This window comes from Mastigoproctus giganteus, chromosome 4, assembly GCF_048544385.1.
Source record: "Mastigoproctus giganteus isolate SK-2022 chromosome 4, ASM4854438v1, whole genome shotgun sequence".
NCBI classification, from domain to species: domain Eukaryota; kingdom Metazoa; phylum Arthropoda; class Arachnida; order Uropygi; family Thelyphonidae; genus Mastigoproctus; species Mastigoproctus giganteus.
The window spans coordinates 69,119,582-69,134,296 of record NC_143578.1 but is presented as its reverse complement, the minus strand read 5'-3'; the positions used below and the strand labels follow the sequence as shown (position 1 = coordinate 69,134,296).

Sequence of the window (14,715 nt, the reverse complement as noted above, 5' to 3'; positions counted from 1 at the left end):
GCCTTGTGTCTCTGTGAAGAACAGTATCACTACAAATGGGCCAGATATGTGTGTGACATAGGTTTGTGTGTGTGTGTGTGTGTGTGTGTGTGTGTGTGTGTGTGTGTGTGTGTGTGTGTGTGTGTGTGTGTGTGTGTGTGTGTGTGTTTTATGTTCTGGCCACCCAGAAGCATCAGTCACCTGGACAGATGATTCTGGGTACTCGTCCACACATCGGGAAGGTGAGCCAGTTCTAGTAGAGCACGTAATGCCTCAAAAGAGACTCTGACCCATCTGATGTTGCCAAAAGGTGGGCCAGATTCCTCCAGGGGCCCATTACAGAGGAAAAGAAAGGAGCAAGAGAGAAGAAAAAAAAAATTTAATTAAAAAAAAAAAAATAAAAAAAAAAAATAATAATAAAATAAATAATAAAAAAAAAAAAAAAAAAAGATTCTGGGACTGATAAAATAAAAAAAAAATAAAAAAAACAGACTGGCGCTGGCGAGAAAAAAAAGAAGAAAAAAAGTAGTCTTCAATAAGTACTCTTGTATCCAGAATAATTCAGATGTGGAACTGGTGACCTTTAGGATCAGTGCAATGACAATTCATGCAAACACTAACCATAGAAAAAAATAAATCAGAGAAGCAAACTATTGTCTCGCTTACACATTCCAGTTCAACAACAAATCAAACTCATCCTCGACTAATCATATGGTGATCAGCTTCACACCAAATATTTATAAAGAAATTCTATCCTGTGAATGGGTGTTCCTTGGCTGTGGCTCCCATAAGTTTAAAGCATTTACGATAGTAACCAAATGCTTTCTTTGCCTAGGCTACGGGCACACCACACAACATTGCACTCACAGCTCTCCAACCTGTAGTCACTGTGCCCGTAGTGGGCACGTCATTGCAGAGTGTCCACACAAAGAGGGACAGCCTGTCTGCATTAACTGTAAGAGGCGCAAGAGGGCTTCACAGCACTCGGTGAAAGATACAACCTGCCCTGAATACCAACGTGCCCTGGAAATGATACAGCTCAGAACTGCTGATGGAGAGTAAACCGAACAACTCTGCATTTCAGGTGAATCAGAATAAAACGTCTCCTGATGATGTTCATTCTCATTCTTTCCCCAGCACTCCACAAAACCTTAAACTTTAAGTTCTTCAAATCAATGGACATAGGTCGCGGATGAGATTCGGCTGGTTGCAGAGCAAAATGCTGTGGACGTGATCTCTATCCAGGAGCCATACTTCTCAAAGGGCCAGTTTGGGCATATCTCCAAGATTATGGGCTATTCCATTTATGCCCGAGTGGTACAACCTGTGCCCCAAGACTCTAAAACGTGCATCATCATTTTAAACAGAGATTTAGATGTTGTTGTTGTTCATGGTCTCTGTAACAAACTGGCAACTTGTGTGCAAATCACATTCTCATCTCTCTCCTTCTATCTTCTGTCAATCTACTGTCCCCCTTCTGCAGACTTCAACGACTCATTAAACTTCTTGGAGTTCACGCTTAACTTCCTTGGCTCTAGGAATATCCTGATTACTTCGGATGTCAATGCAAAGTCCCATTTCTGGTTTAGTGCTGTTTCTGACGCCCGAGGTCTTCTTCTTGAGGACTTTATTATAAGTCACAACCTAGCAGTCCATAATCGACAAAGCCAGCTCTCCACCTATTGCAGCTCAACTGGTGAGTCGAACATTGATGTTACACTCACCACCAGTGACTTAAATTCATGCATCAGTGACTGGGTTACAATTCCAGATTGGACACTCAGTGATCACAGAGTCATTGTGTTCCACATCTCTGTCGATGCACCTAACAGTTGCAACTCACCTAGAACACCAGACTTCGTCTGGTTATGCACAAAAACTGTTGACTGGGACTCTTTTGATGCCTCCATCACTAATGACTTTCCATCAAACCTTCCAGACAGCTTCAGCTTAACTTCTGCAGAAAATCTAGCCCAACTTATTCAATAATCTCTTATAAAAGCCTCCTATATATCAGCAAAGAAGAAGACCATCTGCTCAAAAGTCCGCTCCTGGTGGTCACAGGACCTTACTACTCTTTGCAAATCAGTTCACCGCGCTCGACGGTTATATCAGCGACACCGCAACTGGCCTGCTGACGATGTTATGCTATTATATAATGACTACATTGCAAAAAAAATGCCTTCAGTAAAGCAATTGCAACGAGAAAAAGAGAAACCTGAACCATCTTTGTAAAAGAATCCAACAGCAAAAACCCATGGAGCCTCATGTACAAGATAGCTCGGGAGAGAACATTTACCTCTGATGTCCTTGGCACTGTTACCACTGAAACTCATGAAACCTCTGGCTGGACAGACTCTATCAACCAAATTCTTGACAACTTATTTCCTATGGATAATCCTTCTGAAGATTCTGCAGAGCATATGGAAATTCAGGAGGCAAATAACAAGTACACCATTGAGGAACGCACCGAGCCATTTACTTTAGAGGAACTTACCTCGGTAGTCAAGAAGATCAATGTGAAGAAGTGTCCAGGAATGGATATGATTGAATATGTGTTCATTCTCCGGCTGTTAAAATTAAGACCTCTCTACTTGCTCTTCAATAAATGCCTCATGGAAGGCACCTTTCCCTCTGTTTGGAAGGTTTATTTGCTCTGTCTTATCAAAAAGCCGGATAAGCCTGCCTCAAATCCATGTGCCTACAGACCAATTGCGTTGCTTGCTAATCTAGGGAAGATCTTGGAGCAGCTTATGGCTCTTCGACTAACAGCTCTGTTTCAACAACAAAATCTCTTTTCTCCCTTCCAATATGGCTTCACCCCAGGTCATTCTTGCGAGGAGGCCTTGTCTGACTTTGTCTGGCACATTATAAATTCTAAATCCAAGTTTGAACTAGCTATTATGGTCAACTTCGAGGGCGCCTTCGACACTGTCTGGTGGGACAGTGCCCTTGAATGTCTCCGGTCTGCCAGATGCTCCTTTCGTATGTACAAATTATTTCAAAAGTATTTCTCTGACCGCTCAATAATTGTCAAGTCAAAATTCCTCCAAGTCTCTAGGAAGGTTTTTCGAGGGTGCCCCCAAGGTTCAGTCCTGGGGCCCCTTATCTGGAACATTGTGCTTCAAGACTGGCTGGACTGCTCTCTTCAGAATTGCAAACTTTTGGCTTTTGCCGATGACCTGACAATTTTGGTCTCAGGCAGTTCTCATGCAGTGTTGGAGGTGAATACAAATCGGATTTTAACTGACCTTTCCACCTGGTCATTGGCTAACAAACTTAAAATTAATCCAGTGAAAACAAAAATGATGCTTTTTAAATCCAAATTGGATCTCAGGCAGCCTCCCCAAGTCAAAATTTTTGGCAAGCGGCTTCCTATTAGAATGCGCTGGTCCCAAAGGAACTAGTAGTTGTTGGTGACTCTGTTGTCAGGGAAACGGGAAACATGCTTTGTAAAAAGGATAGGTGGAACAGGACCAGGGTATGTCTGCCAGGGGCAAAAGTTGATGACGTTGTAGAGCGGATATCATCTTTTAAGGGCACAAAAGGTGATATAGTTGTACACGTTGGCACTAATGATATTAAGAGTAGGAGACCGGTGGAATTACTTAACAAGTACAGGTCACTGTTGAAAAAAAGCTGTGAATTAGGGTTGAATTTGAAAGTGTCTGCAATTCTGCCCAGACACGATAGGAGGGAGTATATGATGAGAGCCCTGTCGATCAATTCGGCCCTGGAAGGATTGTGCAAGGCTCAAGGGGTAGAATTTTTTTCAGCCTGGCCTGTACTTCTTAACAGGAGAGACTGCTTCTACAGGGATGGGATACACTTAAATAGGAAGGGTGCAGGAATATTTGCTGATGCTATCGAGGCAGTGTTAGGTGGGTCGGAAAACTGCTAGCTTGGGAGGATGCAAGGACTAATAGATTAACAGTAGCCACTGGCAGAGGTGAAAGTGATTCTTGCACTGCTTCTATTGGAATGAACAGAAGCCTGAAAAACAAGATTCAGGATATTTCAGAGACTGCTGGGATTCATTGGGGTACAAATAAACACATAGGTTGTGTTAGGGTAGCTAAGAAAAAGAACAGGTGCATGTATACTTGCGTGTACACCAATGCTAGGAGTTTAGTAAATAAATTTGATGAACTTGAGGTATTGCTCAAAACATCTGTTAGGGGTGGTATGAGATAGTCACGGCAACAATTATGGGGGGGGAGAAAATATTCTATAATTATTTATTTGATGTTATCTGTCGTTAGGTCGTCACAACCATTTTTGATAGGAGAAATAATGAATAATGTCTTCTATTATAAAGGGCTATAATTGCTATAAAGGCTGTCATTAAAATGTGTTTGCATGATTAAATTTTTCTCCTTAATCAGTAATCTTCCCCAACATAGTTATGGCTTAATCTGTGTGTCTGGTGGCTTTGTTTAGGACCAGATTTCGTATATCCTAATACATAATAGATGAGATGAATAATCTATTTCCTCTACTATGCATGCGATTTGAATCTGTTTTTGCATTGTGTAACTAAGAAAGAATTTAATTAATAATTTAATGAAATTACCTTCCTTAGCGCAATAATTTTTAATTGAACTTAATCAACCCCAGGTGAATACTGATGTGATCTGAAGTCAGCAACGAGGCAGTATTTGAAACAAAACAATCATTTAATGCAATATAAAACACATTACAAAAGAAATACACATATATATATCATTCTCACTTTTATAACATTTCATCTTCTTATTAAAGATTAGGAAATTATCATCATTTGATTTAAACCATTTTAAGATTATACCATGATTCCTTATAATTATATTTCTCTTACAAGGGCCATACCATTAATACAACAATCTATACTATCCAAAAACATATATATATATATTTTTCTATTTGCCCTTGTTGAATATCAACTGGGTACCATCGTCTTTTCACCTTTTTCTCTTCTATATAATATTTAAGACATTTAGTATTTGTGAACGTTTCAACATTTAAAACATTTATTATTTTAAGTACATACATTAGGATATCAGATCTTTATGTTAACCAGTTAATATTCATGGTACTTAACTGTTGTACCGCGGCATGTATATAATTCATATGTAACATATATAAAACATTAGAGAAATCAACTTAGAAAGGAATCATCTTTAAAACTGCATCACCGTAATATTCCTTTTAAACTATCTCTCATTCTCACACATACATAATGAAACATTTTAGCTTACCGTTATCTCTCTCTTAGGCTTGCTTCAAGCTTTCTTCCTTCTTTCTTCTGCTTGATTCTGCTGCTGGAAAGTTACTTGACTCTTCAATACGATTTTCGCTGACCAAATTTTCTAAGTAGCGTTTCACTACATATAAAATGCCGCGACTCTCTTTAATTTTCTAGATCGAACTATCTTCCAATTCTTCTTACTAATGCTATGCTTAACAACAACAACGCCAACACTTTTTTTCTCTCCTAACTCTCTCTATATCTTAATACACTCTCCATCCGCTTTTATATTCAGGGTCAAATCTTTTGGGTATCTTTCCATCGCTCATCTCATTGGATGGTCTAATTCCAAGGCCAGAATTTTAGGCGGTCCAAGTGCCAGGTCATGGTTGAGAAATCTGTTGACTCCTCTACTGGGCCACTCAACAAGCAGCCAACCTAAGTACGTCATGGCTACTTACACTGGTGTTACTTTTCTGACCATTTTTGGACAAGCGAGATGTTATTCAATATCACCATCATTCGGAAAGAACTCAAGGTATTTTGTTGTTTATGCGGGGAAGGAACTGTCCTTCCCCTGTTATAGCATCTTCCCATCGTTGTCGAATGCTCATGTGTTTATAGGAGAAGACACTTTTCCCTTGACATCTTGACCCTCCAACGGAAGTTTATACAGCCGAAACTGTACTGTATATACTTTTCTCCTAAGCAAGGTTACGAGTGGGCTGGGCCTTTAGAGGATGTTTAATATTCTATTTCTAATTTCGAATAACATTTACTTGACTTTACTGATTTCCGTCCTTGCTGATGGTATTACAATTTCTATGAATTTCAACACAATTCCAATATACATCAGCAACCAGGCAAATCAGACTAATAGTTAATTTATCCATTACTGAATATTTAATTAATCCGAAAAAGGAAAGGTGGGATTCATACCGCTCGTAACACATCAAAGGCAGATATTGTGGGGATTTCGGAGATGTGGTGTCACACAGATATAAGTAATGCAGAACTGGAATTTGGGAAGTACAATGTCTACAGAAAGGATAGACAGAATAGGAAGGGAGGAGAGGTTATGCTATTAGTTAAGAAATACATAAAATCCAAGGAAGGGAAGCCAGTCGACATTGCTGGACAGTGCAGTGTCGAGTCAGTTTGGTGTGACATAAGCATTGGGAGATCAAAATTGAGAGCAGGAGTGTGCTATAGGCCTAATGACTGTGATGAGTATAATAAGAAACTGTACGGGGAAATAGAGTGGGCCAGTAAATCAGAGAGTCTTATAATGGGGGATTTTAATTTCCCAGATATTGACTGGAATTTGGGGGCTGGTCACTCACACACTAGCAAGGCTTTTGTGGATTTATTGGATGATTGTTTTCTACATCAGCATGTTCAGGAGTAATACTCTTGAGGGAGTAATACTCTTGATTTGATTATCAGCAGTGATTCTTCATGCATTAAGAATCTGCAGGTAAATGAACCACTAGGTGGCAGTGATCACAGTGTGCTGAAGTGGGATTTACTCAAAAAGGTAACTACCATCAGGGGTAAAGGGAAGGGTTATTGCTTTCGTAAAGCCGACTACGATGGACTGAGACAGTATTCAAATTCTATACAGTGGGACCAACTGATGATGTTACCAACAGCAAATTCAAAATGGGAAGCATTCAAAGAACTTATCTTGGAAGCTACTAGGCTTTAGACACCAACTAAGAAATATTGTTCAAGGTTTAGGCCTAAGTGGATGTCAGATGAACTAATGAGACATATGGCAGAGAAGAAAAATGCATGGGATACATAGAAATTAACACGTGACACAGAAGCCTATGATAGATACAAGTTGATCTGTAACCAAGTTACAAAGGAGGTTAGGCAGGTGAAGGTAGATTACGAGAAATCTGTGGCAAGGGATGCAAAGAAAAACAGCAAAGAGTTCTTTACTTATGTAAACTCTAGAAGGAAGGGGATGAATCAGATTGGTCCACTTGATATCGATGGGTCAACTGTTGATGATCCTGCTCAGGTAGCTAACAAACTGAATGAATATTTTGCATCGACATTCACACATGAGGAGTTATTCAGCGAGGGGGAATGCCAGAGGTGTATTCAACTCTGGCAGTAAGCTAGAGAATCTTGTAATAACTGAGAGTAAAGTGGAGGAGAAATTGTTGAAGATAAATACAAGAAAGGCACCTGGGGTGGATGGGATCTATCCAGTTATATTAAAGGAAGCAGCAAAGGAAGTAAGCAAACCCTTAGCCATAATTATGGGAGCTTCCTTGGACTCAGGGGAAGTACCCATGGACTGAGATGTGCAAATGTGACCCCAATTCACAAAGGAGGATCAAAGGGCCACACAAGTAATTATAGACCTGTTAGTTTAACTTCTGTTCCTGGAAAATTAATGGAAGCACTGGTTAAAGAAGCACTGCAGGATCATCTAGACAGGAGTTCAGTTATAGCTTAGACACAGCATGGTTTTGTTAAGGGGAAATCTTGCCTGACCAATTTGATTGGATACTATGATGCAGTCACAAAAGAACTGGATGCAGGGAATAACTTTGATATTATATACTTGGATCTTAGAAACTGCTGCATTGGAGCTTTGATACTGCTGCACAAATTGGAGCAGTGTGGCATTGGAGGCAAATTGCTGCTGTGGATAAAGGGGTGGTTGAGGGGGAGAAGACAGAGAGTGGTAATCAATGGACACTGCTCATCGTGGACTAATGTTATTAGTGGAGTCCCTCAGTGTTCATTATTGGGTCCATTATTGTTTTCTGTATTTATAAATGATATTGATGATGGTATATCAAGCTTAATGTCCAAGTTTGCAGATGATACGAGGGTTGGCATGGTTGTCAAGGACACTACTGACACTATGCTACTGTAACAGGATCTGGAAAGGTTGAGCAGATGGGCTGAGAGGTGGCAAATGAAGTTTTAACATTGACAAATGTAAAGTACTACATATGGGAAACAGCAACCCCAGAGTAACATATCAACTCTGTGGTACTACACTGACAGTGGTAGAGAATGAAAGGGACCTGGGGGTGGTTGTGCAGGCAGATCTGAAGTTTTCTGAGCAGTGCAGACGGGCTGCAAGAGTAGGTCATGGTGTATTGTCGATGATATATAGGAATTTTTCTAGCAGGGATAAGGAGGTGATTATTCCCTTGTATAAGGCAATGGTCAGACCGCACCTAGAGTACTGTATACAGGTCTGGAGGCCTCATTTCAAGAAGGATGTAGAGATGCTGGAACGAGTACAGAGAAGGGCAACAAGATTAGTGAATGGAACAAAGAGGTGCTCTTACGAAGAAAGGCTTACGTTTTGCAAACTACAGTGTCTGGAGACTAGGCACTGGCCAGGTGCTCTGATAGAGGTGTATAAAGCCTTGAATGGTTTGAGCATGCTCAATGCTGATGGGATTCTTCCTCTTGCTCAGAATAATCACCTGAGAGGGCATAAATTCAAATTGAAGAAAGACAGATGTAGAATAGATGTGAGGAAATTTGCCTTTCGACAGTGGGTGGTTGGTTGCTGGAATAGACTTGCATCCCTTGTTGTGGAAGTTGATAGCCTAAATAAATTGAAGGCTCAGCTGGACAGGTATTTCGAACGAACAGAGGGGTGAAGCGGAAGTGGTTATTTTTTATTTATTTATTTATTTATTTTTGGCTGATGCTTCATAAGCTTGCTTTCTTGCATCAAATACCTCTACTAATGCTAATGCTATAGTCACTGAGGCAAAGCTCCTTGGCGTCATTATTGACCATAAGCTTTCCTTCTATCCTCATTTGATTCACATAAGTACTAAAATCAAAAAGTTCACAGGGTCAATTATTCGAATTTCCAGAGGGGAGTGGAGTCTCTCTTGAAAGTCACTCTTTCTCTACTATAATGCTGTTTTCCTGCCTATAGTCACCTATGTAGTAGGAGCTTGGTTTCATTGGGCCACCAATTCCAAAATGAGGTTAAAACTGAATTCCATCCAGCGGAGCATGCTCCTCTCTATTCTCAGAGTCTGTAGAACAGTTTCCACCGCTGCAGCGCAAGCTCCTATGATATGAAAAATTATGGATTCAGTGAAAATGCTCTAATGTAGACTCTTCTAATAAAATCAGACCAGAGTATAACATTCTTTCAGGATCAAAGATCCTGAAAGAATGTTATACTCTCCCTGCAACAGATCTCAATAGAATTTTGATTTGGAGACTGTGGTGATAGATGAATAAATGTCATAGCAAATACTTGTACAGAAAAAAAACTATTATGGAACGTTGTGGTCTGTTTGAATTGTTTTTTAAATACTCCTCTTTTCTATTTTAGTATAATCAGTAGATAAAAACCATAACATTTGAAATTCCTATTACTACTTACTCATACATGATAGGTTCCAGTGCTTCATGGAGATTGTTCCACTTGATTGAAAATAAACAAAGAGTTTATTTTAAACCAAGATCCACCTGATCATAGTATTGTTTAATTGAAAGGTTGCTGCTGGCAATTCTATATTATTGGAACCTTAATTATTTATTTATTTCTGACAGACTCTAGTGATTTTCAGATTGGATACTAACTGCCATACTTTAAAATTTTGAAATTCCCTTTGCAACAGTGATACTGTTACTTTCTATCTTTGGTTAAAATAAACGTTTTGCTGCTGTATATATATTATCCCAGTATACTCCTCTATTACCTTACCAAAATACTATGAGATACACTTTGACAGGACTGAGTCTTCCCTTTTTCACCAAAAACGAGTTTATTTTCAACCAAGATCCATTTTTTCATAGCCTTCTGTTACTAAAGAATTTTTACTAATGGCCATTGTAGCTTTGGTTCTTAATGTATGTATCTCATGTGTATTTAAATATGTTATTTCATCTCAAAAATAAATAATGAGAAGAGTATCTTGTAGAAAAATAATAAACTTGTAATATATTTACCAACATTTAATTTGTTACATTCAACCTTACAATCTTTTAAGACTCTGTACTGACAAACCTTTTGCTGGTTTCTCAATAACTAAGTAAAATAACACATACCTTTCACTTGAGCAACTTCGGGGTGAGTGTGTATTTCCTTTTGATATGATAAAAACAATTATAAATTTTTGAAAGATAGCCTTTTTACAAGTTTAGCATGCATCTTCATGGAACAAAATCTGTTCAGCATTTTTTTTTTTTATGAACATTGCATATTTGATTAAGAACAGCATTGGCTTTGTTTATCATAGAAGTACCTTCAATTTAATTCTCAACTATTTGAGTTAATCTTAATAAATACAATGTTAAATCATTAACCTTAACTGCATAAACTTAAATATGCTTTAGACTGGCTATTAATCTATTTTGCAATCAAATTAAAAACTCTTGTATTTCTTTCTACATTTTTCAACAATATCCATGCACTTTTAAAATAAATAAATTTTCTGTTTATACTCTGGGACGACCAAACAGTCAGAGGTGTTAACAAGATAGACAGAATACAAGAAACAGCACCGTATTCAGCAGTCACGGGCTTGAACCCCTGTCACTCAAGGCACATGTACTTATGCATCTGCGCACCTGACCACTAGGCTACTGCGGCCTTGTATTTGTGCTTCTCACGAAAACTCAACTGGATGCACTGCATTACACTTTATATGTGCTTCTTAACTAAGAGCATAACAACTTTAAGTTTTGACCACCCCATTCTTATCTTACTGACTAATAGTTCAATGAGTAAATCTTTAAAGGTAAGCCATGTATTTCTACAACTATTGTAAATTTATCGAACTTTAACGTAGATTTTTTATTTAGCAATAGAAAAAACTATTAATATCCCTCTTGCAGCTTAATTTCATATAGATGGATTTTTCTTTCTACACTGCTGAATAAACTTTCCTGTTTGCCCAAACATCCCTTGCTATTGTTCTATGATTCCTTTTGATGTTTCTTGTTTCAATCTGTAGGTGTCTTCCCATTCTTACCCTTTCATTCCATGTGTTATAAACTTTGGAAATAGTTATCTTGAAAAATCCTGATAGTCATTGTCTTCATAATAGAAGCATCAACCACAACCATGTCTGCAGACAGTGAGGGCAAAGATCTGAGCATGAACAGAAATATCCCTAAGTGTAGCAATTATCTGAGGAGTTATAAATCTTGGTTTTCAGCATAGAGTCACAGATCACAAGCACAACGTAATGCCAACAAACTCCAAACACTTCCTGGAATGGTGCATTGAACATTGGTCTTAGACTGAGAATATAATGAGAATATAAAGAGTTAAGAATATAATGGTGGGTCCCTTATAGTGAACTTTCATAGTGGCAGGCTCTGTGGGGTGAGTTTTTTCATTTTGAAAAAACCTTGTGAATTTTGAAAATTTGTAAAAGTGAAAAATTTGTACATAAATGCTTTAAAATATTAATATGCTCTTATTTTAACTTTACTACCCATCACTAGAGTAAAATTATTGTCAAAAATCAAATCAGAATTTTAAAGGAATCTTAAAAAAATCTTTAAAAAAATTTGTAAAAAAAAACTTTGTAAATATTTAAAATAAAACCCATTTTTAATTTTTTTTGGATGTAGTGGTATTACGTGATTCAATTTTTATCAAATTATGGGTGTGAATTCCACAGAATCCTTCAATTTTGGGTTTTGTAAGCCCAAATCATACAATTGAAGTCAACAGGTGTAATCTCCTTTGATTTTCAAAGCTATTTTAGTGCTACAATCTCTTATAAACTGTCTACAATTAGTTGGAAACACAAATGTTGGAAGTGCATTCTAGAAACAATTCAAGACAATTTGTGCAATGAACATATTGTTTTAAGCAACATTTAAAATGTAGATCTTGAGTGAGCCCACACATGAAAAGTATAGATTTATATACATACTCTTCAGAGCCTGCACATAAAAAAAATGTGGATCTACATACATACTACTGAAAAGGTTAGAGAAATAAAATATGGAAATGTTTTACAAAGATATTTTAAGATATACTATATAATATCAATGTAGATACACTATAGTTTACCCATAAATTTGAACTACGTATGTAGTGTAAAAGGCATCATTTTAATAGTATCTCATTTTGTGGGTGCCTTCACAATGAGATAGCTGGTATTGCCCTACTTGTTGTGAAGGCACCCACAATATGAGATACTATTAAAACGATGCCTTTTTACACTACATACGCAGTTCAAATTTATGGTGTATCTACACCGATATTATATAGTTAATTACCTAAACCCATAAGAAATTATGCCTTGTGCATTTCATCTTCTAAAACATTATTATTTATACACCATTTGGCATCTCTCATATTGTGGAAATAACTTTGCAACTGTGATGGCATGGAGCATTACCAGGGACCTGCCTACTCACTGATAATGAAGCCATAAAGCTTTGAAACGATCTTCTGGGTGGTGGTATCCACTGAAAATAAATAACAGTAGTCTTCTCCACTAGAGAAGTGTTATTTATTTGAAATAATGCAATACCAGCTATCTCGTTGTGAAGGTACCCACAATATGAGATACAATTAAAATGATGCCTTTACACTACACTACATACGTAGTTCAAATTTATGGGTAAACTATGGTGTTTCTACACCGATATTATGTAGTTAATTACCTAAACCCATAAGAAATTATGCCTTGTGCATTTCATCTTCTTATACATTATTATTTAAGATATACTTATTAATAAAGTTATACTTTGTAAATTATTTACAAAGATATACTTTTTAAATTTAAGATAATAATAAGTTAAGATAATAGTTTGTAATTTACATATAAATTTTGATTGTATAGGTGGGAAATAAAAGGAGGAAAAATTAGCCAATACTGTCAAGTTCTCCATCATAAAACTGCAGTTGTCATGAATGATGATGGATTCCGTAGAATTTGTACTCCTTACCTTGATGCAACCAAAGTTGGAAATCTGAGATTTTATTTTTTGTATGGTAAATATTATTTTAATTTTAAATTAATTAGATACATTTATAATTTAAATATACAGGGTGTTTCTAAATTTTCAATAAAATTGATATCAAAATTTATAAAATGGTTGTATAAATGTGTTCGATTCTGAGCAGTTGTGGAGTTTGCTTATTCTTATGTCTTATTTAATTAGTTTAATATTTTTTACTATTCAAAACTCCGTGGCCATATTTTAAAATTCAAATAGCCATAGCTATTCATAATTGGATGAACACACACACACACACACACACACACACACACACACACACACACACACACACACACACACACACACACACACAAACACACATTTTTTTTTGTTTATTTTGGTAAATAGAACTGGCCCTATAATTTTGTCATTGTAATTTAAAGCCTATAGTAAAGTGCAGCCATTATCAACCCACTGCAGGATGGAAGCCTCCTCAACAATTCATGCTGAGGGAAAATGGACCATAATCTGCCACGCTGGTCCGGTGCGGGTTGGCAGATCGACCGTATTCAGCAGTCAGGGGCTTGAACCCAGTCTACTCAAAGAGCGTGTGCTACTGCACTCCCGCTCCTGACCACTCAGCTACGGAGCTGTGTATACAGAACAATGTTAATTTTTAAAACTTTTTTTTTAAACAAATTGTATCATACAGTATATGTATTGCCGATAAACGTTTTCTAACAAAAGATTTATTTTCAGCTTGATTTTATAACAAAAGATTTATTTTCAGGAATTGCAACTGAAAGTTGCAATTCCTTGCCACTATAGCTACACAGAACAATGTGCAACTGTGTAAATGTCAAAGCAATGTAAGTTACTTTTTTTATCTATTGGTATGCTTTGAAATCCATATGTATGCAGGTGGCAATCTAATAAAGCATAAGAATGGGAAAGATGGAGACAATAAATAAATGGAGGGGGAGAAAGAGCAGGATGTATAAATATTGTACATATGTGAGGAACCAGAGAAAAAAGGATATGTGAAGAAATTGAAGGGAGACGGAAAAGACAACTATGAGTACAAGAAGGTGCACAAAGCACACAATACGATGATTAGGATAAAAAGATTTCTTTCTTTATTTTGGGACTGCCACTTACTGGAAAGAGGAGTTTACAGTTCATAATTAATCGTTAACAGTGGTTTGCATATTTTGTAGAGCATATGGATGATGAAGAGAAAGGAGTGGGTAATGTAAAATTTGCCTTGAAGCTGAATTGACTTTTTGATTTATTTTCAAAACCAGTAGTGATGAAGAAAATTGACATTGCCTCTTAGTTACTAAGAATAAATCAACTCTATCCTCTTCAAATGAGGATAGAGTTGCAAAAATTTGGGAAATTGTGGCAAGAGATCATCATTTGACCCTAGAATGATAGGTGATGAGTTGGATATGAATAAGGAGATCATTTTTCACATTCTGCACAAAGATTTAGGGAAAGGAAAGCCTGTGCAAAATTTGTTCCATGCAGCCTCTCATAGATAAACAGAAGCAATGAAGACTGTCATCAGGCTAAGCATTCATCCAGACTTG

At 37.2% G+C, this 14,715-nt stretch overlaps 1 protein-coding gene across 2 annotated transcripts in view; it reads left to right on the top strand.

Moving 5' to 3' along the window:
* Positions 1-14,715, top strand: part of LOC150086817 (reelin-like) — a 1,004,591-nt gene that overhangs the window by 116,163 nt on the left and 873,713 nt on the right. For both annotated transcript variants that reach the window (XM_090372773.1, XM_090372772.1), the window contains exon 9: positions 13,024-13,175. In XM_090372773.1, the coding sequence (XP_090228899.1) occupies positions 13,024-13,175 (152 nt within the window). The remainder of the gene's footprint in view (positions 1-13,023; positions 13,176-14,715) is intronic.